Genomic DNA, 26781 nt, shown 5'->3' with positions numbered 1-26781 from the left:
TACAATCGTCTTGAGTTTAATATAAAATCGGATGTGAGAATAAACATCAAGGTTTGTATATAACAAACATCAAAAATACCGTATTAAAGCGTTCGTGACTGCATAAAATTACTCATTGGTTTTTTTCGGTAAAGTCACGTATGTAGATATACAATAAAATTATATTAAAAACAAAACAATCACGACGTTTCGATCACAACACAAGCGATCTTCATCAGGTGTCAAGAACAAATCATGGAGGTAAATACAACAAAAAAGATGAGAGACGAGAATTCAACAAACCTGAAAAAACATTATGTGAAGCACAGCCAGTCAGGCCAACAACACAGACACTTCCTGGCGGACCACGAATTTCAGAAGAGTGTTAAAATTACTCATTGTGTTCAACCTCTGGATTGCACATACGAGGCACACTAACCGTGTACCTCGTATTTTTCACTCTTTCTATGCTGGTATGTGCAATGCAGAGGTTGAACACGAAATTTAACACTCCTGAAATTCGTGGTCCGCCAGGAAGTGTCTGTGTTGTTGGCCTGACTGGATGTGCTTCACATAATGTTTTTTCAGGTTTGTTGAATTTTCGTCTCTCATCTTTTTGTTGTATTTACCTCCGTGATTTGTTCTTGACACCTGATGAAGATCGCTTGCGTTGTGATCGAAACGTCGTGATTGTTTTTTTTAAATATAATTTTATTGTATTTCTACATACGTGACTTTACCGAAAAAAACCATGACTAATCAAAAATACCTTTGCATTGTATGCAGGTTAATCGCTATCGGTCCATAATTAGCGGGTTAATCGCTGTCGATTCACTGCCAATCGATCCATGGATCGAGTAATCCCATTGGTGATTGGCTGTCTGCATGCTCGGCGATTCGCTCGCGGCCCGTTTCTGTATTGCGTCACAATGGGTTAATGGGTTCTCAATCCCGGAAATGCGGGGGGGGGGGGAATGCCAGGAAGATGAAATCCACTCATAGGCAGCTCCTGTGGCTGCTGCTGCCGCACAACGTTCACCAAGGGGAGCAATGAGAGACAACGGGGACAGGGCGTTTGTCAAGCAGTGGCAAGTCACACGCTGATAACGACGAGACGCGACACGTTATGCGCACAGGTTAAAACAAAACCTTGCACTGGACTTTGATGAAAAAAATGGTTATTACAATATGGTCCGTATTGACTGCACTTGGTGCACACAGCGTTACGCTTCCACAAGGTCAAACTGACCCACACAAGTGCAACAACAAGCATGTACATGATATCACAGTAATGCATGAACATGGAACACAATGCACATTAATATGCTAATTCAAGACCCAGCTATCTGGGCCGCGAATTCCTCCAATACTTCGTAGAAAGCTCACTGAAAATTATTTTAAAAAACCTCCAGACCTTCGTCAATAACACCGTGACCTTAAATGCTGGAAGATGTCACTCAACCTATCTGCGCCCTGAAAAAGGGCCATTGCCCGAAACGTCACCAGTTGTATTTCTTGTTAAGACCACACAATGCTGTTACTGATGAACGTGTTGAAGTTTAACACCAAGGCTTTCGCGACCAATATTATTACTCTCCAACACAACGGTGTGCTGAATAAGTAACGAATTGGCACGTTTTGTTTACGTGACAAACCTTACTAACTGGCTGTGTTGGGTGGTGACGGGTTAACGACACACTTATATTTACGCGATCGAAACCAAACACCTCTAGTACGGGGAACGTGTTGAAGTTTTGGCTAATTGTGCTTATGCACCACTGCCCAACGCAGTATCACCAAATAATTAACTCAAAAATAGCCGACTTGAATTTGTCCGGACAGTCCTCGACTTAGGAGAACAGTTCGTAAGTCGGAACAGACTAACGTGCCGTATTGAAATGCACATACAGTCAGTGTCATCAAATGTGTTACGGTTTAACTAAAAAAAAGGAAGCATTGTTAAACTCGTTAAGAAACAGTGTAAATTTGCATTTGATACTGTAATACTGTATAGTAAATAAAACATAAAGTAACATAACTAGGAAGAAAAAAAATCTGTTTAATTTTCATTTACCTTGAGTCCTAATGATGGCTTGTTTGTCGGAAGAGGCGCAATGAATCCCCACAATTACACACACACACTCAGGGCATGCGTGCACACACATTCACAACAGCGCTATTACCTTAACAGGCAAATGCTGTTAGCGAGCGTCTATGAAGGCTGCCATGGCACACGAGGGGGTGGCTGGTCAGTACCACCACGCCCGGACGCCTTTGACTGCCCAGTGAGGATGTATACACACCACACCAGGTACTCATTTGAGGCTGAGCCAACCTATAGGAGGCCCAGGACCCATTCAGATAATCATCACAGGTGTTGGTCGTGAGCGGGTCACAACAACAACCGCCATTTGCCACTAAGTGACAGTGACGTCACCATGACGCTTGTGCCAGAATATGTGCACCTTGAGGCCACGTGAAGTGTCAAACGCCCGCTGGCAGGTCACAGGGCAGACCCAGGTGACACGGGTCGACTGACTGAGATGACTGGCTGATGCACCACCTGTGCCCCCTACTGTGCCCCCTTGCTGTGCTTTAGCCACCCGGCGCTCCACTCGTTGTTGTGAGCATCACTCCTCCGCCCTCCGTTGTTGTTGGAGGGCGACTGCCTCCAACTGCCCAGCAGCATCTTTCACGAGCCTCCTCCACAGAGGCCGATCTTGACACCGCTGGTACAGGTCATCGGCAAGTCCACTCAGCTCCACATCCTCCTGTACAACATAACTCCATCTCTTCTCTAGCCCATGCCGCGCCCGTTTAGCCCCCTGTATCTGGCCAAACAAAAGCTGTTTAGGCATGTGGTGACTGGGCATGCGGGCTACATGGCCCAGCCAACGCAGCCTTGCCTGCCGGAGGAGCTCACTGATGGGACTTTGTTCACATCTTTCAAAGATTTGTGAGCTCACACAATCCAGCCTGGTTAAACTCAGGACGGATCGTAGGCAGGCCAGCCTAAATGTTTCCAATCGGCGAATATGCTCCATTAGGGGGGTCCACGTTTTCGCAAGCGTAGAGAAGGGAGGGAATGGCCGTGGCCGAGAAGACTTGAAGCTTCGTGCGGAGCTTCCACACAGCATTACGCAACCGATGAAAAGATAATCCCGCCTGACTGATTCTGAGTGAGACCTCTGCTGTTAAACTGGAGCCGGTCATAAGCACACTGCCCAGGTATGGGAAACTCTCCACTCTCTCCACAACTGCCCCATCACCGATTGGGAGTTGTGGGGTTGGAGTGCCCGATGGTACAAAATTCCCAGGCAGGTGCTTAGTTTTGGTGGGGCTGATGGTAAGGCCCCACCTCTTAGTTGCACGCTCCAGTTTCAGCAGCAGCGTCTCCAACTCCTCCTCTGAGTGAGCGGCAATTACCAGATCATCGGCATACATAACGTGGTTGACCAATAGGGAGCCATCTCTTGACCGCACCCGGGCATCGATCAGCCTCCCATTGTATCTGTACCAGATGGAAATTCCTCTGGTACAGCCATCAAAGACTTCACGAACTACGTGGTCGAAAAATATGTTAAATAATGTTGGAGCCAGAGGACATCCCTGTCGCACTCCAAGGTGAACAGGGAATGGCTCCAACTCCCGGCCACGTAGTTTTACCCGGGCCCTCTCACTATCATGAAGGTCCTTAATGATCGTGAGCAGAGGGTCAGGGACTACGAAAGCATGAAGAACCCAGAGCCCAGGCCTACTGATGGTATCATAGGCCTTGACTAGGTCAATAAAGCAGAGATGTAGGTCTTTTTGGAATTCCCTACATCTCTGCTGTAGCAAACGGACAGAGAATATGGAATCTGTGCAGGACCACCCTTTCCTGAAACCACATTGAGGCTCCTCAGTGTGCCTGGCAAGGCGATGTTGAATAATCCTTGCCAGGACCTTTCCCAGCACACTGAGGAGTGAAATACCCATGTAGTTGCTACAGTCTGTGCGGTCCCCCTTCTTAAAGAGGGGGACTACAAGGGCATCCTTCCAATCCTGCGGAACCTGTCCAGTGGTCCAGACTGTTGTTATAATGTCATGTAGGGCAGTCTGTGCACAAATGCCACCCTCCCTCAGCATTTTGCTTGGGAGATCATCTCTGCGAAATGCTGAGGGAGGGTGGCGTTTGTGCAGACGGGTCACGCACGCAAACACATGTGCATGCACACTCACATGCAGATACATACATACATGCACGCACATATGCGCGCATACACACTCGCACACGCGTGCATGCACACTCACACGCACATACACACATACGCGCGCACGCACACACACGCGCACTCGCACACTCACATGCCCGCACACACACACGCAGCGGGAGGTTGTGATTCATCAAATCTCGAGGAAGATTGCTCCGCTGAAAACAAAATAGTTCCACGGTTCGGTTCGTAAGTGTAAATTTGCATTCGCAAGACAATGCAAGGTAGGCCCGATGGTAACCAGTTCTGAGGGATGCCAGGAAAATAATGCAGGTAATGCCAGAAAAGGTGAGACTGGGTGAGGATCTAATGAAGCTGGTGAGGGCACAGCCAGAGATCAATGAGTGCAAGTGATGGAGCGGTAGCATGGGGTGAGGCACATACGTTGCCGGTGAGGACCACCTCAGGTAAGGGTGAGCGTGGCAGAATCAAGTCAGGTTTCGATTTAAAGCTTTCGTGGCTGCAAGGATTCATCTTCTTTGGTTCTTTCGGTAAAGTCACGTAGAATGAGAATAAAATAAAATAACACAATAAATAAACACAATAAATGTTAAATTATCCTGTTTGATTTGTACTAGGTGCCTCTGTGGATGTGTAAGCTTTGACTTTAACATACCTATTTCTATGACCAGTCACAAGCTAATCACTCAGCTATTTCAATGCTAAATTCTCCTGTTTTATATGTAAACCACTTTGTCAAGGTGCCTCACCTCTCTAAACCAGCTTAAAAGACGCTACTAATCGTAACAACGTTCATTGAAGCTCTGTCGTCCCGACAGGTCTGTTCCTTTCACCTGAAGAAGGCCACTTGTGTTGTGGCCGAAACGTCGTGAGAATTTTAGTGTTATTTTATTTTATTAACTTATTATTTTATTCTCATTCTACGTGACTTTACCGAAAGAACCAAAGAAGACAAGTCAGGTTTGTTTTGTTTGATTAGGCGAGAACTCAGGAGACTAAAGATAGCCTCACTTGATGATGGATTAAGTGAACGTTTACAACTGATGATGGATTAAGTGAACGTTTACAACTGATACATGGAAAACTCTCTAAACAAACGCAGGTGGCCGCGCGCGATATAAACTCCCCCAACCTCTGATCGTCGGAAACTCAGGAATTGTTCCGATAGGGCCTGAATATGGCGTTGAGCGGCAGGTCGGGGCACGCTGCCTCGCAGGCGGTGTCCTCGTGGTCATCGTGGAAGGCGTCTTCCATGAGCCGCTTGTTCATCAGCACGGGCAGGCTGGGGTACCTGCGCCCGTCACTATCCGCGCAGTACTCCAGCCACAGGTTGGGATCGTCTCTCGCCGCCGCCACCTCCGAGTTCACCATCTTGGGGTCGCCCTGCCAGCGAGCGAGACGGCGTGCACGGGGAGGGGAGACCAACGGGTAACGCGGCGGGGAGGTTCTGGAGAGGCGTTTCCCGAGGAGAGGAGCCTCGTGAAAACAATCGAGGGAAGGGCAAACGATCGGACGCATTCTCAACAGGTGACCGCTTGACGGATTGACATTGTGGAAGGAAGGATGCCGGTGCTGATGCGCGATGCGTGTGATGACGCTGCGTCGGTTTGAAACATTCAGGCTGGCCTGCCGACGATGCATCCTGGGTTTAACCTGCAGACTGGATTGTGTGAGGTGCTCACAGATCCTTGACAGGTCTGGACACAGTACCATCATCGTTGAGCTCCTCCAGCAGGTGACGCTGTGTTGGCCGGGTCATGTAGTCTGATTGACCAGCCAGCGCATGCCCAAGCAGCTTCTGTTTGGCCAGATCGAAGGGGCTAACCGGCATGGGCTAAAGAAGAGATGGGCTGATGTGATACAGAAGGATGTACTGTATACTTGAGTGAATTTGTCGATGTCTGGTACCAGCAGTGTCAAGATGGGCCTCGATGCAGGAGGCTAGTGAAGGACGCTACTGGGCAGTTGGAGGCAGATATCCTCAATCCTTCAATTAGCACGGTTGGCTACGTACAGTGCGAAAGAAGTTCAACATACATACAAACAACAATGGAGGGCAGAGGAGCGATGCTCACAACAATGAGTGGAACACCAAGTGGCTAAAACACAGAAAGTTAACACAGTGGGGAGCAAAGGTGGTGCATCTACCAGTCATCTCAGTCAGTCAACCCATGGCACCTGGGTCTGTCCCGTGATCTCCTTCCAACACTTAACATGGTCTGAAAGTGCACCTAGCCTGGCACATGCACTGTGGTGAGGTCACCACCACTTAGTTGCGAACGACAGCTGTTGATGTTAATGATGCTGTGTTTGATGAGGCTGATGATTGCTTAGGCCACGAAATGAACTGGACAAATCTGTCATGAAAGCCTCCACCACCCTATACAGCCAAACAAATCAGATGGCCACGTGGTGTACAAGCGGTCAACGATGCGCCAGTTATTATTATGGCGGTGAAAACAATTCTCATGCAAACAAATTTAGCGATGAGACACGGCGTAGTAACGGCTTGAGACTACATCAAGCATCTTCAGGGCAAGATCCAGGAAACCATCAAGCGAACTCCGATCATCCTCGCAGCGGCTTTTTGCTAACCATTGAACATAGATGGTCACTGCATCACGTGATTTCAGATGGGCTTCTGCGGCCATCTGGAATGCTTTTTCTTCCGATATTAGGAAGCCACTGGAGCTATGCACTTTTAAATCTAGATTGAAAACAAATTTCCTGTGAGCTGCTTGTGTTTAGTTTGTTGTTCTCCCCCTGCACTTCCAAATTGCATGGTTGGCTACGTATGGAAAGAAGAAAAATCTGTTAAAAATCACAATATTGGTTGTGAACACCTACTACATGTTGGTGGTGTGTGTGCTGATGGTTGAGTTATGAAAGATAAGAATGTTGGCAAAAAGGCCAAGAGGCAGAGACAGAAAAATGCTGCTCGACGACTTCAAGGAAGCAAGGGGGGGCGTTCAGTGAAACAAAGAACGTTCAAGAATGAAATAGAATGGAGAGAGAGCTTGAGATGAAGTGATCAGCGGAATGGCTCGCAGGAAAGACAACGGTGGAAATGATTACAGAGCGAACGGGCCCGCGGTACACTAGCGCAGGGTACGTGAGCCCACGGTATACTAGCCCACGGTACACATTGCGGTGAAACCCACGTTAAATATCCCATAGCGGTGGGCAAGCCCGTGGTCGAGGTGCCTGCCCTAGTGAGGCCCACAGCAGTGTTAATGCAGAAACAATCGCAGAGACGTACACAGTACCGCTTAACACGCAGGCACGGTACCGCATGTCAGTGCACTGCTTCCCCACGCTGTGTCCGTCATTGGCAACTTTTATGAACCATACTTCACCACACTGGTCGGTGTGGGTTGGTGAAGAAGGGGTTGGGGTCTAGGACCGGCACGGATGTCACCACTGGCCACCGATGTTAGTCGCTGCCGGGAATCGAACCCAGGCCGTTGGGCTCATCGCAAAGCTGCGCTAACCACTGCACCACCACTCCCACGCCGATGTTTACGGTAAGGATAAGGAACAGCATTTGTGAGGACGCTCCGATGCCTCGGCAACTCCCGAGCAACTCAACATCACCTCTCATCGCAAGAATTCCAATGCCCTGCTGCGGTCTCGCCAAGGGGACCCCTCGTGGCAGCGGTCCCCATGTGGCACAAATTGCAGGCAGCACCGGCCTACAAATAGGCATTCGTCTGATAATCTGGGGGCTCTGTTGTGATGTGGGTTTTGCCTAATTAATTATCTTGTATCATTGTAATTATTTTGCAGACAATTTTCACATTTAAAAAGAAAAAATATTTGATCAGGTAAGGCCCACTGAGCGATATAGCTCTTTTACAGAAGCGACCTGGCCACAAATGATAGCTCAAATTAGTGGCTCATCACGTGGAAATTAATAGCAGCCGAATAATCAAAACGAATAATATTGATTCTAAATGTGGAGGGAAAAAACAGAGGACCCAGAAAAAATCCACACGACCATGAGAGGAGAAAGACACGCAAACTCCAAATATACAGCAGGCGTCAGGGTTGGGATAAACCCACGACTTCCTGTATACCAGGTGAGGTAGTTAACATCTAGCCACCGTGGCGTCCACTGTGAAGCAGAGAGCGCAGCATTAACCGTTAATAGCCCGGGGCAGCGTTAACCAGGGCGGCTGCGGTACTCGAACCGCGAGCCTCTGCCACAAGCCGGGGGTGGTCTGCTGTAGGAGGGACGCTGGTCACCGTGGCGGAAGAGGAGGTGGGGCGGTGGAGTCGGCTCACCTTGATGGTCACGTGCTCCGTGCCACCACCGCCAGCGACAACGATGGACAGCGCGAAGCTGCCCGTTTCGCGCTCCGACTCGGAGAAGCGCACCAGGTAGGTGCCGCTAGGTCGCCCCCGCAGTTTCTCCTCCGCCGCCGCACTGCTCATGTGACCCGCGAACCAGCTAAGGGGAAAGGAGGTGTGGCAGAGGCGCAAAGGTGAAGGCGCAGCCCCTGCAATTGCTCGCTCGTGCCACCGCTGGCGGAAGGCGTGGCGGAGAGACCTCCACCGTCCACTCCAGAGGGAGCACTAGAGAGCCCCTCGAGAGGGAATATTTAAATAAACTCAACTTTATTTTAATTTGTATTACCAGTTAAGGCCCACTGAGCTAGAAAGTTATTTTTCAGAAGCGACCTGGGCACAATTGATAGCTCAACGAAGTGGCTTATCACGTGCACATTTATAGTAGCCAAATACTCTAAACGCATGTTTCTAAATGTGGAGGGAAAAACTGGATCCAGATAAAAATGCATGCAATCTCCAAATATAGAGGTGTCAGGGTCGGGATTGAACCCACAACCTCCTGTATACCAGGCAAGGCAGATAACATCTCTCCACCGGGGAATTTTGGAATACTTTTCCACACTGGGCAGAAATCTTGAAAGGTATAGGAGTACCCACACTTTACCCCACCACATGCCGCCTTACAATCGACCGACCATGGCGAAGTAATTTATACCGCTGGGTGGACAGAGGCGGTGGGACCTAAGAAACGTGTCCATTGATTTAACTGGCACGCCGGGAGATCAAATGGAACGTGCGATCCCTACACTGCAAGTCCAGTGTGATCACGGTGGCACGATGGCAACATCCCATGGCACGGGGCACAATACGACGTCGCGTATTCGATATCCTAATCGCTGGGGACTCGGGTACAGTCGGATTTGTGAAGAGGTCAAATATGTGAACATCTACGGACGATGCCAGTTCCAGCGTGTACAAGTACTGCACTGGGTGGGGGTGGTTCATCGCTCGGGGCGGACACGTGGTGGTCAGACATGTGACCTGTACTTCACGAACAGTCCATCGTGCGACCCCTCAAATTAATGAAAGAAATGAGTGCCGGCTAATGGCACTGAAATTTCAATCAGACCATGAGCACATCGTAATTGTGCCGCTCGCGCAGCGCGAGGCCAACACGGAGGGCCGTGCTTCGGTATTTGTCCGCGATCGTTTCACGGTAGAGGGCGATGTTGCCGCGTGGCTTTTCCCACTTAATTGTCGACGTAATTTCTCTAATTTGGCAAATGTGGGCCACGACGCTGGCACACACGGCCTCCTGTGCTTGCGTAAAATGTCGCGGAATCTTTAACGTGCACCGTGAAGTGGACGGCGCGTAGTATTTATGGTGAACGGTATTAACCGGGGCGGCCGCTGGGCATGAACTACGGTGACAAACGTGGTGCCGCTCGGCCATGTCACTTGCCCTCAGCCGCCCAACTCCAGTGCTTCTGCATCCCTAACCTCTGACCTCCGATCTGTGTGCTCCTTCCTCTGCCCATACCTCATTTTCTGCTTCGACACGAGCACCTGTGACTCCATCATGAGCAACTCCAGCTAGTGCGGGAAGGCACCACCAAGAGGACAACACAAAATCACTTCGTTCATAGGTGTGGATTTTGTTAGTTACAATCTCAGCCTGGTGAAGTTGAGTTTTGTCTCAGTGTGGGGAGGTTTAGTCTTGTCTTAGTGTGGGAGGTTTAGTGTTGTCTTAGTGTGGGGAGGTTTAGTCTTGTCTTACTGTGGGGAGGTGTAGTCTTGTCTTAGTGTGGGAGGTTTAGTTTTGTCTTAATGTGGGAGGTTTAGTCTTGTCTTAGTGTGGAGAGGTTTAGTCTTGTCTTAGTGTGGGGAGGTGTAGTCTTGTCTTAGTGTGGGAGGTTTAGTCTTGTCTTAGTGTGGGAGGTTTAGTCTTGTCTTAGTGTGGGAGGTTTAGTCTTGTCTTAGTGTGGGGAGGTTTAGTCTTGTCTTAGTGTGGGAGGTTTAGTCTTGTCTTAGTGTGGGAGGTCTAGTCTTGTCTTAGTGTGGGTAGGTTTAGTCTTGTCTTAGTGTGGGAGGTTTAGTCTTGTCTTAGTGTGGGTAGGTGTAGTTTTGTCTTAGTGTGGGGAGGTTTAGTCTTGTCTTAGTGTGGTAGGTTTAGTCTTGTCTTAGTGTGGGAGGTTTAGTCTTGTCTTAGTGTGGGAGGTTTAGTCTTGTCTTAGTGTGGGAGGTTTAGTCTTGTCTTAGTGTGGGAGGTTTAGTCTTGTCTTAGTGTGGGAGGTTTAGTCTTGTCTTAGTGTGGGTAGATTTAGTCTTGTCTTAGTGTGGGAGGTTTAGTCTTGTCTTAGTGTGGGTAGGTTTAGTCTTGTCTTAGTGTGGGAGGTTTAGTCTTGTCTTAGTGTGGGGAGGTTTAGTTTTGTCTTAGTGTGGGTAGGTTTAGTCTTGTCTTAGTGTGGGAGGTTTAGTCTTGTCTTAGTGTGGGAGGTTTAGTCTTGTCTTAGTGTGGGAGGTTTAGTCTTGTCTTAGTGTGGGAGGTGTAGTCTTGTCTTAGTGTGGGTAGGTGTAGTTTTGTCTTAGTGTGGGGAGGTTTAGTCTTGTCTTAGTGTGGGAGGTTGAGTCTTGTCTTAGTGTGGGAGGTTTAGTTTTGTCTTAGTGTCGGGAGGTTTAGTCTTGTCATAGTGTGGGAGGTTTAGTCTTGTCTTAGTGTGGGAGGTTTAGTTGTCTTAGTGTGGGGAGGTTTAGTCTTGTCTTAGTGTGGGAGGTTTAGTCTTGTCTTAGTGTGGTGAGGTTTAGTCTTGTCTTAGTGTGGGAGGTTTAGTCTTGTCTTAGTATGGGTAGGTGTAGTTTTGTCTTAGTGTGGGAGGTTTAGTCTTGTCTTAGTGTGGGAGGTTTAGTCTTGTCTTAGTGTGGGAGGTTTAGTCTTGTCTTAGTGTGGGGAGGTTTAGTCTTGTCTTAGTGTGGGGAGGTTTAGTCTTGTCTTAGTGTGGGAGGTTTAGTCTTGTCTTAGTGTGGGAGGTTTAGTCTTGTCTTAGTGTGGGAGGTTTAGTCTTGTCTTAGTGTGGGGAGGTTTAGTCTTGTCTTAGTGTGGGAGGTTTAGTCTTGTCTTAGTGTGGGAGGTTTAGTCTTGTCTTAGTGTGGGTAGGTTTAGTCTTGTCTTAGTGTGGGAGGTTTAGTCTTGTCTTAGTGTGGGAGGTTTAGTTTTGTCTTAGTGTGGGGAGGTTTAGTTGTCTTAGTGTGGGTAGGTTTAGTCTTGTCTTAGTGTGGGGAGGTTTAGTCTTGTCTTAGTGTGGGGAGGTGTAGTTTTGTCTTAGTGTGGGAGGTTTAGTTTTGTCTTAGTGTGGGGAGGTTTAGTTGTCTTAGTGTGGGTAGGTTTAGTCTTGTCTTAGTGTGGGGAGGTTTAGTCTTGTCTTAGTGTGGGGAGGTGTAGTTTTGTCTTAGTGTGGGAGGTTTAGTCTTGTCTTAGTGTGGGAGGTTTAGTCTTGTCTTAGTGTGGGTAGGTTTAGTCTTGTCTTAGTGTGGGAGGTTTAGTCCTGTCTTAGTGTGGGAGGTTTAGTCTTGTCTTAGTGTGTGGAGGTTTAGTCTTGTCTTAGTGTGGGAGGTTTAGTTTTGTCTTAGTGTGGGTAGGTTTAGTCTTGTCTTAGTGTGGGAGATTTAGTCTTGTCTTAGTGTGGGAGGTGTAGTCTTGTCTTAGTGTGGGTAGGTTTAGTCTTGTCCTAGTGTGGGGAGGTTTAGTTTTGTCTTAGCATGAGTAGGTTTAGTCTTGTCTTAGTGTGGTGAGGTTTAGTTTTGTCTTAGTGTGGGAGGTTTAGTCTTGTCTTAGTGTGGGGAGGTTTAGTTTTGTCTTAGTGTGGGAGGTTTAGTCTTGTCTTAGTGTGGGAGGTTTAGTCTTGTCTTTGTGTGGGAGGTTTAGTCTTGTCTTAGTGTGGTAGGTTTAGTCTTGTCTTAGTGTGGGGAGGTTTAGTTTTGTCTTAGTGTGGGAGGTTTAGTCTTGTCTTAGTGTGGGGAGGTTTAGTCTTGTCTTAGTGTGGGGAGGTTTAGTCTTGTCTTAGTGTGGGAGGTTTAGTCTTGTCTTAGTGTGGGTAGGTGTAGTTTTGTCTTAGTGTGGGAGGTTTAGTCTTGTCTTAGTGTGGTAGGTTTAGTCTTGTCTTAGTGTGGGTAGGTTTAGTCCTGTCTTAGTGTGTGGAGGTTTAGTCTTGTCTTAGTGTGGTAGGTTTAGTCTTGTCTTAGTGTGGGTAGGTTTAGTCCTGTCTTAGTGTGGTAGGTTGAGTCTTGTCTTAGTGTGGTGAGGTTGAGTCTCGCCTCAGCGTTGAGAGTTTAAATGTTGGTGAGGGGTGCACAATTTCCTTCCCAGCCAGTGAAGCAGGTAAATATTTTTCAATGCATACACAGCCAGTCAGCATCATCGGTCTTCCTCAGGCCACCGAGGTCTCCGATAACGTTACTAAGTTACCTCAGTCTGTCTTCATTGTGGTGATGATGACAGTGATTATTATGGTGATAGTGATGAAGATGATGGGCATAATGGTGGTGGTGTTAGTGGGCAGTGGCAGTCATCGTCACGCTTGACAACTGTCATCCACTCACGGTCATCGTTGACTAAGATAAACACGCTTGGTTGACGAATGTTTCCGTCGCTAATTTCGCAATTCCCACCGGGCCGTCCGTTCGGTCGCACGCCCGACGGCTAACCCCCACATGGGTGCACGAGCGGAACTCACGTTGCACAGGCACACGCACGTCTTCTTCTGATTGTAGACGATTTCCCTGAAGGGCCCGAACCAGCGCACCAGGTCGCAGAAGCTCGACAGACGAACGATGCTCTCCGTGTGGTCTGGGGGCCACGGCGGAAGGCGCGATGACAAACGCGTTACGCAGAATGAGTGGCGCAATTATAACACGGTGTAGCGGTTAGTGCTCCACTTTTAATGGTTTGGTAGTTAGTGCTCCACTCTAACAGTGTAGTAGTTAGTTCTCCACTCTAACAGTGTAGTAGTTAGTGCTCCACTCTAACAGTGTGGTAGTTAGTGCACCACTCTAACAGTGTGGTAGTTAGTGCACCATTCTAACAGTGTAGTAGTTAGTGCACCACTCTAACAGTGTGGTAGTTAGTGCACCACTCTAACAGTGTGGTAGTTAGTGCACCACTCTAACAGTGTGGTAGTTAGTGCTCCACTCTAACAGTGTGGTAGTTAGTGCACCACTCTAACAGTGTAGTAGTTAGTGCTCCACTCTAATAGTATAGTAGTTAGTGCTCCACTCTAACAGTGTGGTAGTTAGTGCACCACTCTAACAGTGTAGTAGTTAGTGCACCACTCTAACAGTGTGGTAGTTAGTGCACCACTCTAACAGTGTGGTAGTTAGTGCTCCACTCTAACAGTGTAGTATTTAGTGCTCCACTCTAATAGTGTGGTAGTTAGTGCTTCACTCTAACAGTGTGATAGTTAGTGCTCCACTCTTACAGTGTAGTAGTTAGTGCTCCACTCTAATAGTATAGTAGTTAGTGCTCCACTTTAACAGTGTGGTAGTTAGTGCACCAGTCTAACAGTGTGGTAGTTAGTGCTCCACTCTAACAGTGTAGTAGTTAGTGCTCCACTCTAACAGTGTGGTAGTTAGTGCACCACTCTAACAGTGTGGTAGTTAGTGCTCCACTCTAACAGTGTAGTAGTTAGTGCTCCACTCTAACAATGTGGTAGTTAGTGCACCACTCTAACAGTGTGGTAGTTAGTGCACCACTCTAAGTGTGGTAGTTAGTGCTCCACTCTAACAGTGTAGTAATTAGTGCACCACTCTAACAGTGTAGTAGTTAGTGCACCACTCTAACAGTGTGGTAGTTAGTGCTCCACTCTAACAGTGTAGTAGTTAGTCCTCCAATCTAACAGTGTAGTAGTTAGTGCTCCACTCTAACAGTGTGGTAGTTAGTGCACCACTCTAACAGTGTAGTAGTTAGTGCTCCAATCTAACAGTGTGGTAGTTAGTGCTCCACTCTAACAGTGTAGTAGTTAGTGCACCACTTTAACAGTGTAGTAGTTAGTGCTCCACTCTAACAGTGTGGTAGTTAGTGCTCCACTCTAACAGTGTAGTAGTTAGTGCACCACTCTAACAGTGTAGTAGTTAGTGCTCCACTCTAACAGTGTGGTAGTTAGTGCTCCACTCTAACAGTGTAGTAGTTAGTGCTCCACTCTAACAGTGTGGTAGTTAGTGCTCCACTCTAACAGTGTAGAAGTTAGTGCTCCACTCTAACAGTGTGGTAGTTAGTGCTCCACTCTAACAGTGTAGTAGTTAGTCCTCCACTCTAACAGTGTAGTAGTTAGTGCACCACTCTAACAGTGTAGTAGTTAGTGCTCCACTCTAACAGTGTAGTAGTTAGTGCACCACTCTAACAGTGTTGTAGTTAGTGCACCACTCTAACAGTGTGGTAGATAGTGCTCCACTCTAACAGTGTAGAAGTTAGTGCTCCACTCTAACAGTGTGGTAGTTAGTGCTCCACTCTAACAGTGTGGTAGTTAGTGCACCACTCTAACAGTGTAGTAGTTAGTGCACCACTCTAACAGTGTGGTAGTTAGTGCTCCACTCTAACAGTGTGGTAGTTAGTGCACCACTCTAACAGTGTAGTAGTTAGTGCTCCACTCTAACAGTGTAGTAGTTAGTAGACCACTCTAACAGTGTAGTAGTTAGTGCACCACTCTAACAGTGTAGTAGTTAGTGCACCACTCTAACAGTGTGGTAGTTAGTGCTCCACTCTAACAGTGTAGAAGTTAGTGCTCCACTCTAACAGTGTGGTAGTTAGTGCGCCACTCTAACAGTGTAGTAGTTAGTCCTCCACTCTAAGAGTGTAGTAGTTAGTGCTCCACTCTAACAGTGTAGTAGTTAGTGCTCCACTCTAACATTGTGGTAGTTAGTGCACCACTCTAACAGTGTCGTAGTTAGTGCTCCACTCTAACAGTGTGGTAGTTAGTGCACCACTCTAACAGTGTAGTAGTTAGTGCTCCACTCTAACAGTGTGGTAGTTAGTGCTCCACTCTAACAGTGTGGTAGTTAGTGCACCACTCTAACAGTGTGGTAGTTAGTGCATCACTCTAACAGTGTAGTAGTTAGTGCACCACTGTAACAGTGTAGTAGTTAGTGCTCCACTCTAAGGGTGTAGTAGTTAGTGCACCACTCTAACAGTGTGGTAGTTAGTGCACCACTCTAACAGTGTAGTAGTTAGTGCTCCACTCTAACAGTGTAGTAGTTAGTGCTCCACTCTAACAGTGTGGTAGTTAGTGTTCCACTCTAACAGTGTAGTAGTTAGTGCTCCACTCTAACAGTGTAGTAGTTAGTGCTCCACTCTAACAGTGTAGTAGTTAGTGCACGACTCTAACAGTGTAGTAGTTAGTGCTCCACTCTAACAGTGTGGTAGTTAGTGCTCCACTCTAACAGTGTAGTAGTTAGTGCTCCACTCTAACAGTGTGGTAGTTAGTGCTCCACTCTAACAGTGTAGTAGTTAGTGCACGACTCTAACAGTGTAGTAGTTAGTGCTCCACTCTAACAGTGTGGTAGTTAGTGCTCCACTCTAACAGTGTAGTAGTTAGTGCTCCACTCTAACAGTGTGGTAGTTAGTGCTCCACTCTAACAGTGTAGAAGTTAGTGCTCCACTCTAACAGTGTGGTAGTTAGTGCTCCACTCTAACAGTGTAGTAGTTAGTGCACCACTCTAACAGTGTAGTAGTTAGTGCTCCACTCTAACAGTGTGGTAGTTAGTGCTCCACTCTAACAGTGTAGTAGTTAGTCCTCCACTCTAACAGTGTGGTAGTTAGTGCACCACTCTAACAGTGTAGTAGTTAGTGCTCCACTCTAACAGTGTAGTAGTTAGTGCACCACTCTAACAGTGTTGTAGTTAGTGCACCACTCTAACAGTGTGGTAGATAGTGCTCCACTCTAACAGTGTAGAAGTTAGTGCTCCACTCTAACAGTGTGGTAGTTAGTGCTCCACTCTAACAGTGTGGTAGTTAGTGCACCACTCTAACAGTGTAGTAGTTAGTGCACCACTCTAACAGTGTGGTAGTTAGTGCTCCACTCTAACAGTGTGGTAGTTAGTGCACCACTCTAACAGTGTAGTAGTTAGTGCTCCACTCTAACAGTGTAGTAGTTAGTAGACCACTCTAACAGTGTAGTAGTTAGTGCACCACTCTAACAGTGTAGTAGTTAGTGCACCACTCTAACAGTGTGGTAGTTAGTGCTCCACTCTAACAGTGTAGAAGTTAGTGCTCCACTCTAACAGTGTGGTAGTTAGTGCGCCACTCTAACAGTGTAGTAGTTAGTCCTCCACTCTAAGAGTGTAGTAGTTAGTGCTCCACTCTAACAGTGTAGTAGTTAGTGCTCCACTCTAACATTGTGGTAGTTAGTGCACCACTCTAACAGTGTCGTAGTTAGTGCTCCACTCTAACAGTGTGGTAGTTAGTGCACCACTCTAACAGTGTAGTAGTTAGTGCTCCACTCTAACAGTGTGGTAGTTAGTGCTCCACTCTAACAGTGTGGTAGTTAGTGCACCACTCTAACAGTGTGGTAGTTAGTGCATCACTCTAACAGTGTAGTAGTTAGTGCACCACTGTAACAGTGTAGTAGTTAGTGCTCCACTCTAAGGGTGTAGTAGTTAGTGCACCACTCTAACAGTGTGGTAGTTAGTGCACCACTCTAACAGTGTAGTAGTTAGTGCTCCACTCTAACAGTGTAGTAGTTAGTGCTCCACTCTAACAGTGTGGTAGTTAGTGTTCCACTCTAACAGTGTAGTAGTTAGTGCTCCACTCTAACAGTGTAGTAGTTAGTGCTCCACTCTAACAGTGTAGTAGTTAGTGCACGACTCTAACAGTGTAGTAGTTAGTGCTCCACTCTAACAGTGTGGTAGTTAGTGCTCCACTCTAACAGTGTAGTAGTTAGTGCTCCACTCTAACAGTGTGGTAGTTAGTGCTCCACTCTAACAGTGTAGTAGTTAGTGCACGACTCTAACAGTGTAGTAGTTAGTGCTCCACTCTAACAGTGTGGTAGTTAGTGCTCCACTCTAACAGTGTAGTAGTTAGTGCTCCACTCTAACAGTGTGGTAGTTAGTGCTCCACTCTAACAGTGTAGAAGTTAGTGCTCCACTCTAACAGTGTGGTAGTTAGTGCTCCACTCTAACAGTGTAGTAGTTAGTGCACCACTCTAACAGTGTAGTAGTTAGTGCTCCACTCTAACAGTGTGGTAGTTAGTGCTCCACTCTAACAGTGTAGTAGTTAGTGCTCCACTCTAACAGTGTGGTAGTTAGTGCACCACTCTAACAGTGTGGTAGTTAGTGCTCCACTCTAACAGTGTGGTAGTTAGTGCACCACTCTAACAGTGTAGTAGTTAGTGCACCACTCTAACAGTGTAGAAGTTAGTGCACCACTCTAACAGTGTGGTAGTTAGTGCACCACTCTAACAGTGTAGTAGTTAGTGCTCCACTCTAACAGTGTGGTAGTTAGTGCTCCACTCTAACAGTGTAGTAGTTAGTGTTCCACTCTAACAGTATGGTAGTTAGTGCTCCACTCTAACAGTGTAGTAGTTAGTGCTCCACTCTAACAGTGTGGTAGTTAGTGCACCACTCTAACAGTGTGGTAGTTAGTGCTCCACTCTAACAGTGTGGTAGTTAGTGCACCACTCTAACAGTGTAGTAGTTAGTGCACCACTCTAACAGTGTAGAAGTTAGTGCACCACTCTAACAGTGTGGTAGTTAGTGCACCACTCTAACAGTGTAGTAGTTAGTGCTCCACTCTAACAGTGTAGTAGTTAGTGCACCACTCTAACAGTGTAGTAGTTAGTGCACCACTCTAACAGTGTGGTAGTTAGTGCTCCACTCTAACAGTGTAGTAGTTAGTGCTCCACTCTAACAGTGTGGTGGTTAGCGGTGTGATGGTTAGGGCTCCGTTCTAATGGTGTGGCGGTTAGTGCTCCACCCTAGCGGGGTAGCGGTGTAGCAATGTAGCGGTGTGGTGGTTAGCGCTCCGCTCTTGCGGTGTAGCGGTTTGCGCGCCGCGCTCGCAATCCACACTTCACCTGCAATCCACAATTCTCTTGTTCTCGTGGCGCGGAAGTGGAACACAACGATGCAGGTCGTGTAAACCTCCTCTGTTATTCACATTAATTGCCGGCACTTCCGACGCTGCCTACCGGCCCCAAATCGCCGACAAGCCCTGGCACTCACATTGGATGCGGACCACGTGTGCGAGGAACTTCATGATGGACGTCTTACGGCTGGCACCTGGCAACAATTCCTCCAGGTGTTTCAAAATATTCCCGAAAGTCTGACACAAGAAACATGAACAAAAACACAGAGATCCTCTTAGCCAGGTTACGAACTTTCAAACACCCAATCGCGCCGTATTTGGTATTTGCATCATCGCCCAATTGCATCCCGAAGGTGCGATGCCTCGCGGATGGGTAAAGTCTGCCAGTGGGGGCGACGTTGCCGCACGTGGTCTTTACGCAAGTTAGTGATTTGCGGGTGAGAGTGAGTGAGCGGACGGGCGACCGACGGATTGCGGATGCCTTGTGCGAGTTACCCGGCTGTCGTGGGGAGCGGTTCCCGAGCTCATCCAGAATCTGACGTTGTGCTCGCTGTACAAGTCGCGCTCCTCACCCGACAGGAATGCTGCAGCCAGCATGGACATTGAGGGTCAATAAACCGCATGCTCGATCGGAAACCCGTTCTGTGAGCGACGACAAAACCCATCATCACAATAGAATAAACTATGTGCGGGCTGGAAACAATTACAAATAACAGCACACCAACGTGTGCTGCTGCTGCTCACAAATGGCAGGAAGGCATGACTCCCATCATCCCTTGCATGTATGTCATGTGACCGCTACACAGCATTTACAATTCTCCCAGCTCCATCAATGAGCAGGCAACGCGGTGGCAGCATGACGTTGCGCGCAAGGCATGATGGGTGTCTTGCCTTCCTGCTGTTTGCGTGCTATAATTTCACAACCCGCATGAGTTAAACATTGGGTCTGTTCTCTGAACACATTCGCCTGCAATAGCCAGCAAAGGCGAGATGTTAACTCCCTCGCCTGGTATCCAGGAGGTCGTGTGTTCGATCCTGACCCCGACACATGTTGTATATGTATATTTGGAGTTTGTGTCTCTCTCTGCATGGTTGCGTGGATTTTCCTCCGGGTTTTTCCTCCATATTTAGAATCAACATCACTCGTTTAGAGTCTTTTATTGATGCTGTAAATTTACACGTGATAAGCCACTTTGTTGAGCTATCATTTGTGGTTGCTTCTGAAAAAGAAGCTAATAGCTCAGTGGGCGGGCTTTACCTGGTAAGATAAAAAATAGAATGCCAGCTCCTTATTGGCCTGTGAAGCAGACGACCTTTGTGATGACGCACGGTGGCTTTGCGTGACGTGGAGGTGGGCTATGGCAAGAGGGTGCCTGTGAGAGCGGTGCTGTAGCGGTTAGCGCTACGCTGCGCTACGAACCTGACGACCCGGGTTCGATTCCCGCTCACGGCAAACACCGGTGACGATTATCTGAACCGGTCCTGGGCCTCCCCTAGGTCGACTCAGCCTCAAATGAGTGCTTGGTGCGATGTGTGAACATCGCCACTGGGGAGACAAAGGCGGCCGGGTTGTGGTGTTGGTCACCCACCCACCCTCTCGTGTGCTGTGCCGGCTATGGGGAGGGTCTTTGTCTTGGCAATGCTCACCCAGCACGGTGCCGCGTTGCTGCGGGTTTGGAGGGGAGTCGCTCCGTAAGGGGAAGTTTTCGTTGTCTGGGTCGTGCTCGGGCGACACCTGCAAACAGCGGCGTGGTGAATATTAAACGTGTACGGCGCTTTCCGTGGGTCCACTGCCGGATGAGGGCCCTCCACCACGGCATGACGACCTGCGCACGGTAGCGGTCGCCTGCCCAAGCACTATCCAGGCCCCACGCCGAGTCGGTCATTGGCCCGCTGAATGTATACGGGGCGCTCTGTTTGAATGTCACATTGGTGCATGTAAAACACGGCTCTTGTACCGACCCACATCCACTCAGCAGTGCGGTCAAATAACCCACGGGGTTGGGCCTCATCCAGCAGTGGATTGAAAATGGTGAAGTGAGAAACGGGGAGGAGGGGGGGGGGGGTCCATTTGGTGTCCACTCACGGGCGTTGTCAATTTCTCTTCCTCTTTGCCGGAAGCCATCCTGAGGAAGACACAAACGGGATCGCGAGTTTATCCTGCCCACGTTGACGGGCCTGCCGTGGACACTCGGTTACCCACCGGGCTTGCAGCCGCTCTATGCCCAGTCGACACGCCGCCTCCTGCTCACGCTACGCAGGGACAACGCTCAAGCAGGTGTCCGCGTGCGATTGGTTACGGAAAGGGAGTTTGAAAGTCGCGTTCGACCCCGAGTCCGTTCATTTATTTATTGACGTTTTATAAGGCGCAGCAAAGGGCTTCAGGTGCACCGTAGAGTAAAATCAATACAAAAATACACGCGCATCTACAGTTTATCTAATATATCCTAGACCAGGAGTCTGCAACCAAAATAACAGAAGAGCTATTTTTTTTAGAAGCAACAGTCTTTAAAGAGCCGCACGCGGCTCCGGTAGCCAGGTGCAGTTCTAAAGGAGGAGAGCGTCCCAAATCTGAAGGCAAAAGGACAGAAACAGCCCGAGATTCGACACGTTATTGCGGAAAGCGTAGCAAATATCTTCATAAATTACACGACCCTGTTGTGTTTCCACAGACTGGTCGTTATGCTGTAGGCCTCAGAGGGAAACTTCTTGAATCAAGCCCAAACCTGGTCGGCCCTTCCTGAGTCACGAGGCTCAGCGAGGCTTTCCTGACTAAACAGGCCTCACGACATCGCGTTGATTCTTACACCTGGCCGGCACGATCACCCAGACATCGGCCGTGGCAACTCACCTGTGCTCAACGAGCAAAGCTCGCGACGTGGTGGGCGGCCGTCTCGACGGGGTCGGGCTGAATTCAACGCGGAGGCTTTTGCCACTGACGTTGCGATTCATCGTCAGTCGTCGGGTCGGGTCGGATGGCGTAGGTGCCGTAATATTGTTGTGTCGTGAAACCCTCCTCCACCCGACACCGCCAATTCATGGACTTGTCACGCGAGACTGCTCTCCAACGAGACACCGCTGCTGAAGCGGTAATACACTGCTACGTTCGTTCGTCACGTGACAACTGTATTAGTTGGCTGTGTCGGGTGGAGGAGGGTGTACGACACAGTTTGCTTACTCACGCCATCTGACCCACAAATAAATTGTGAATCACAGCCTAGCTTCATGGACAAACGTCGCCGTTTAATTGATGAGACGCCCGCTCAATTGCTAGATACCTGGTCCATTGTGATTTCATAACCACGCAAGATGACGTCATAATAGCAATGTATTATGACGTCATCTTATAACTGCCGTTCCCCAACACTAGGTGATGGATGGACTGCTTACTGTCGGTGTCTAAGACAGGGAATGAAAAAATAAACTGGTGGTAGAAATACTATTTTATAAAAACGAATTTAATTGGGTGAATGTTTACATCATCGCAGGATCGCAAGAGGTGGCGGCGGATTGGGGAGGAGGATTCCCGACACGCCGGACTTAAGTACTCGCAAGTGTACGAAGTGCCAGACCACCGTCTGCTGCGAAGATTTAGTCACGCACCCTCGGCTACGCGCTTTGCCCTCAGTTTCGCAGCAAACCCCGCTATTGTGCATTTTAACTTTACACGTACTTAACATTCGACTCGTTCATACATTTTGGTATTCACGAATCGATGACTGTGATAATCGATGATTGTGATAAAAAGATCGCGAATCCAGTCGGGGAAAGTGTCGGCGGGGCCACTGGCGGAGCCATGGGGGGGGGGGGGGGGGGGTGGGGGTGGCACGTGCTCCCCCAATGATCCGATCGAAATCCCTAATTTTGATCGGATCATTGGGGTTTATTAGTAACTAGCTCTACTACCCGGCTTCGTCCGGGACTTGGATTCACCACGGCCGGTCACCTTTGTCTCCCCAGTGGCGATGTTCACACACCACAGCAGTTACTCGTTTGAGGCTGAGTCGACCTAGGGGAGGCCCAGGACCAGTTCAAATAATCGTCACCGGTGGTTTGTTGCATGTCGGGAAGTACGCTAAACATTTTGAACACACACATATTCACAACTTTGTCTTTTATATATATGGAGATAAATCGGCATTTTGCGACCCCCACTGCCACCGTGTACCATATTATTACGTGCCAGGGACTCTATGAGATGATAGGACAATAGTCTGAGTCCATAATTGGCAATAAGTAACGGCAAAGCAGTTATAAGTGACTCACATAATTGTTCGCAGTTGCGTATACAGAGTCCACGACTTCCCTGAAGGCATCAACACCTTCAGCGAGCGCGATGCCGATCACACAACGCGGTTCGAATTCGACCCTCGATCGATGGCTGCGCCATCACCGCACACGCGTCGATTAAAAAGCAAGGGACAATTCCTTACTTACTAACAACTCCTTAAATGTTGATTTAAAGCTTTCGTGACTGCAGTAATTCATATTCTTAGCTCTGCCGGTAAAGTCACGTTGAAGGGAAACAATAAAAATATATAAAACAATAAAATTCTCACGTTTCGACCATAACACAAACGGTCATCATCAGGTGTGAAAACCAACGGCAAGAAACATTTGAAAGAAGTGGCGGTTTGTATTTTTATTATTATTTGTTATTTAAAATAAATAAATAAACGCGAAAACCGCCACTTCTTTCAAATGTTTCTTGCCGTTGGTTTTCACACCTGATGACGACCGTTTGTGTTATGGTCGAAACGTCGTGAGAATTGTATTGTTTTATATATATTATTATTTTATTGTTTCCCTTCAACGTGACTTTACCGAAAGAGCTAAGAATAACAACTCCTTACTTACTAACAACTCCTCTATCATGTTTCATTGCTGGAGGGGTTGCCCCCCCTACCTGAAAATCCTGGCTCTGACATTGGGCGGGGCTAGCGATCCATCCTCCTGAATTCCTCCACCACCATCGTCATCAAATCATCATCGTCAAAGGAAAATTAAAAAAACACATTGTTCTTTACAATGTATTTTGTTGTAGTAATTTGTATACAACATTCACCATTTCCCTTCCCCTATGTTCACTCGTACCAGGAACGTGACCTTTTGTGGTTACCTCTTCCCCCCTTGTTGAATTTTATTTCAACCGAGTAACCCCCTTGCCTGACCCAACATACTTCTGAGAAATAAATGTGTGAATAGTGAACATCAATATTGTAACCAATTGTCCATTTCATGAGGTGTATCCAAACTAGCTAACTGCAAGCGAATTAAACTAATTTCAACGGACGCTTTGCACGCGCGACGGAATTTGTTCGCTCTCGCTGGATACTCTTGGTAACCAGATTGTATGCGATCAGTTTGGAAAGCTATTTTATATCGTTCTAGGATACTATATTGATTTACCGTATTTTCCCGCATATAACCCACAGACGCATATACCCCGCAAAAATAGCGTTTTGCGTAAAACAAATTTCAGATAGCCCGCACCTCCATATACCCCGCAGGGTCTTGTTTTGTTTGTAAAAAGTGGTATACCCCGCGGGTTATATGCGGGAAAATACGGTAAATGTTGTGGTAAGTTATTGTATATTGGCAGATTCATACGTGATTATTCACAAACGACTCTCCAGTATGGTAACATTTCACACATTTATAAATCATCACCTCACATTGCCACGTCCACCCCAGGGGTCCGTGTCACCTCCCGAGTTGAGAATCACTGCTCTAAGCAACTCTGTACATTGTTAATTACAGTATATTCATTATCCTCAAGAAGTGTGAGGCATATCCTCACTAGCTAGTAACTGCAAGCGAATAGAACCATCCAGTGGACGTTCTGCACGCGTGACGGAATTTGTTGCATCAGTGAGCTTAGAAAGGTATTTAATATCGTTCTAGACTACCATATGGATTAAAACGTCACGGTAGTTATTTAATATCGACAGCTTCGTACGTGACTATTCCCCCATGACTCACACGTATGGTATAATTCCACACATTTATAAATCACCTCATGTTGTTAACCACCCCTCAGGGGGTCCGGGTAAGAGAGCCGCCGTGAATGATCAGCCCAGCGCCACGTGTGGTGGTGGTGGTGGTGAGTTGTTGTTGTTGTTACGAGAGTTGTTTGTTCACGTTCTGCTAACGTGAGGTTCGCCTCCTTTGCTTACCGAGCGAGTGTTGTTGGTCGTGTCGCTGGGAATTTCGTGAGCCGAGGGGACTTCCCGAACCGAGCACTCGGCCATGAACGTACCCAGTGACGATTATCTGAACCGGTCGTGGGCACCCCCTAGGTCGACTCGGCCTCAAACGGGTACAGAATGCGGTGTGTAGTAAACATCCCCACGAGGGAGACAAAGGCGGCCTTCACTTGTGCTTGCTCACAGCACTTTCCCGCCAACAGTTTGTTAAGGCTATACGGGGTACCTTTGTCTGTGTCACTCACCTGTACACACACACACGTGTCTCACCTGTACACACACACGTGTCTCACCTACACACAGTCTCACCTGTACACACACACACGTGCCTCACCTGTACACTCACAGTCTCACCTACACACACACGTGTGTCTCACCTGTACACACACGTGCCTCACCTGTACACTCACATCTCACCTGTACACACAGTCTCACCTGTACACACACACACGTGTGTCTCACCTGTACACACACACACACGTGTCTCACCTGTACACACACACGTGTGTCCGTCCGACCTTAGGCGCATCCACCGGTCACCCACAGGTCACCGAGCTCCCCCCGGTGGAGTGACCTCCCACTGAGAGGGACACTCTCGTCCCTGATGACCGACAGCTCACTGCTGACCCTCACAGCACGAGTGACGGTGACCCCCCCCCACCGTCTCCGACTGTAAAACAACGGTGCCCGTAGACTCGTAGAGCCTTCACAGACCGTTAGGGCAAGTGCCAAAACAGCGATCGATAGCCGGACGCTCTAAGGAAATCGGACGATATAGACACACTGCGTATGTAAAGATATTGTTGTACCGAGTGAAAAATTAATAAGCGATAGCCAAAGGGCCGATCGCTTCTTCCAAGCGTCGCTCTTTCTGGAAGTGACGGGACCCGCGGAAGTCGGGATATCACCGCGGGTAATGCATTAATTATGCTAATGATGGCTATAACTATCGACGCACCGCACACATTATGCTAATGATACGCATACATTATGCTAATGATGGCTGTAACTATCGACGTACGCATACGTTATGCTAATGATATGTTAATGAAGCTAGCTTTATGTTAATTAGCCTCGCGAATCGTTGACTGGCCGGGAGCCGCCTTCGCTGGCGACGCGCTTGAGGAAGTTCACATTCCACCCGAGCGCCACCACTCCGTTATAAATCACTCCGTTATCAATCACTCCGTTATCAATCACTTCGTTATCAATCACTCCGTTATCCATCACTCCTTTATCCATACTCCGTTATCCATCACTCCGTTATCCATACTCAGTTATCAATCACTCCGTTATCCATCACTCCGTTATCCACCACTCTGTTATCAATCACTCCGTTATCAATCACTCCGTTATCCATCACTCCGTTATCCATCACTAAGTTATCCATCACTAAGTTATCCATCACTCCGTTATCCATACTCCGTTATCATTATTTAACCCCTAGCCCCACACTGACATTCCATCATCACAGTTTGTGAATGAAAGTATCTCGCCTTCGTGTGACCTCTGTCTCTCCGTGTCTCTCTCAATGCAATTCCCACAGCCTGCTGACAATGCGGACCGATGGGATTCCATTCAGTTATCGATTACGGTATTTTTACTTGGTGGCGAGTGTAGCGGTGTCTAGTGGCTGGATGGGAACGTTACTTTACTTGACATCCCGTTGGATTTTCCCCACAATTAACGAGCCTAATACATTTTGATTTAAACATTTCGTGACTGCAGGGATTCATATTCTTGGCTCTTTCGGTAAAGTCACGTAGAAGGGAAACAATAAAATAATAGAAATATAAAACACTAAAATTCTCACGTTTCGACTGCAACACAACTGCAAAATCGCTGTCCGTGGTGCTAACGTTAAGCTAAAACCGCAACTTTTTTCAAAATTTCTTGCTGTGGTTTTCACACCTGATGATGATTGCTTGTTGCAGTCGAAACGTCGTGACAATCTTATTGTTTTAAATTTGTATGTGACTTTACCGAAAGAACCAAGAATGAGCCTAATACTGTATGTTGCCAC

At 47.8% G+C, this 26781-nt stretch overlaps 1 protein-coding gene across 2 annotated transcripts; it reads right to left on the bottom strand.

The window, feature by feature from the left end:
• Positions 1-25695, bottom strand: LOC116950273 (uncharacterized). Of its 2 annotated transcripts, none has more exons than XM_076072491.1 (9): positions 25260-25695; positions 20639-20678; positions 20200-20287; positions 19048-19136; positions 18690-18789; positions 13214-13326; positions 10024-10076; positions 8478-8643; positions 1-5576 (listed from the first exon to the last, which is right to left on the bottom strand). In XM_076072491.1, exons 2-9 carry the CDS (start codon positions 20675-20677, stop codon positions 5343-5345), a joined length of 882 nt encoding a protein of 293 aa, XP_075928606.1. In that variant the 5' UTR covers position 20678; positions 25260-25695; the 3' UTR covers positions 1-5342. The 2 variants fall into 2 exon arrangements, with proteins under 2 accessions (XP_075928606.1, XP_075928605.1); XM_076072490.1 differs by having other exon boundaries at positions 25248-25694.
• Between the last annotated feature and the right edge of the window lie 1086 nt (positions 25696-26781).

Source organism: Petromyzon marinus, chromosome 38 (genome assembly GCF_048934315.1).
Source record: "Petromyzon marinus isolate PM22_M1 ecotype Great Lakes invasive population chromosome 38, UKy_Petmar_22M1.pri1.0, whole genome shotgun sequence".
NCBI lineage: Eukaryota > Metazoa > Chordata > Hyperoartia > Petromyzontiformes > Petromyzontidae > Petromyzon > Petromyzon marinus.
This window is presented reverse-complemented; position numbering and strand designations above follow the sequence as displayed.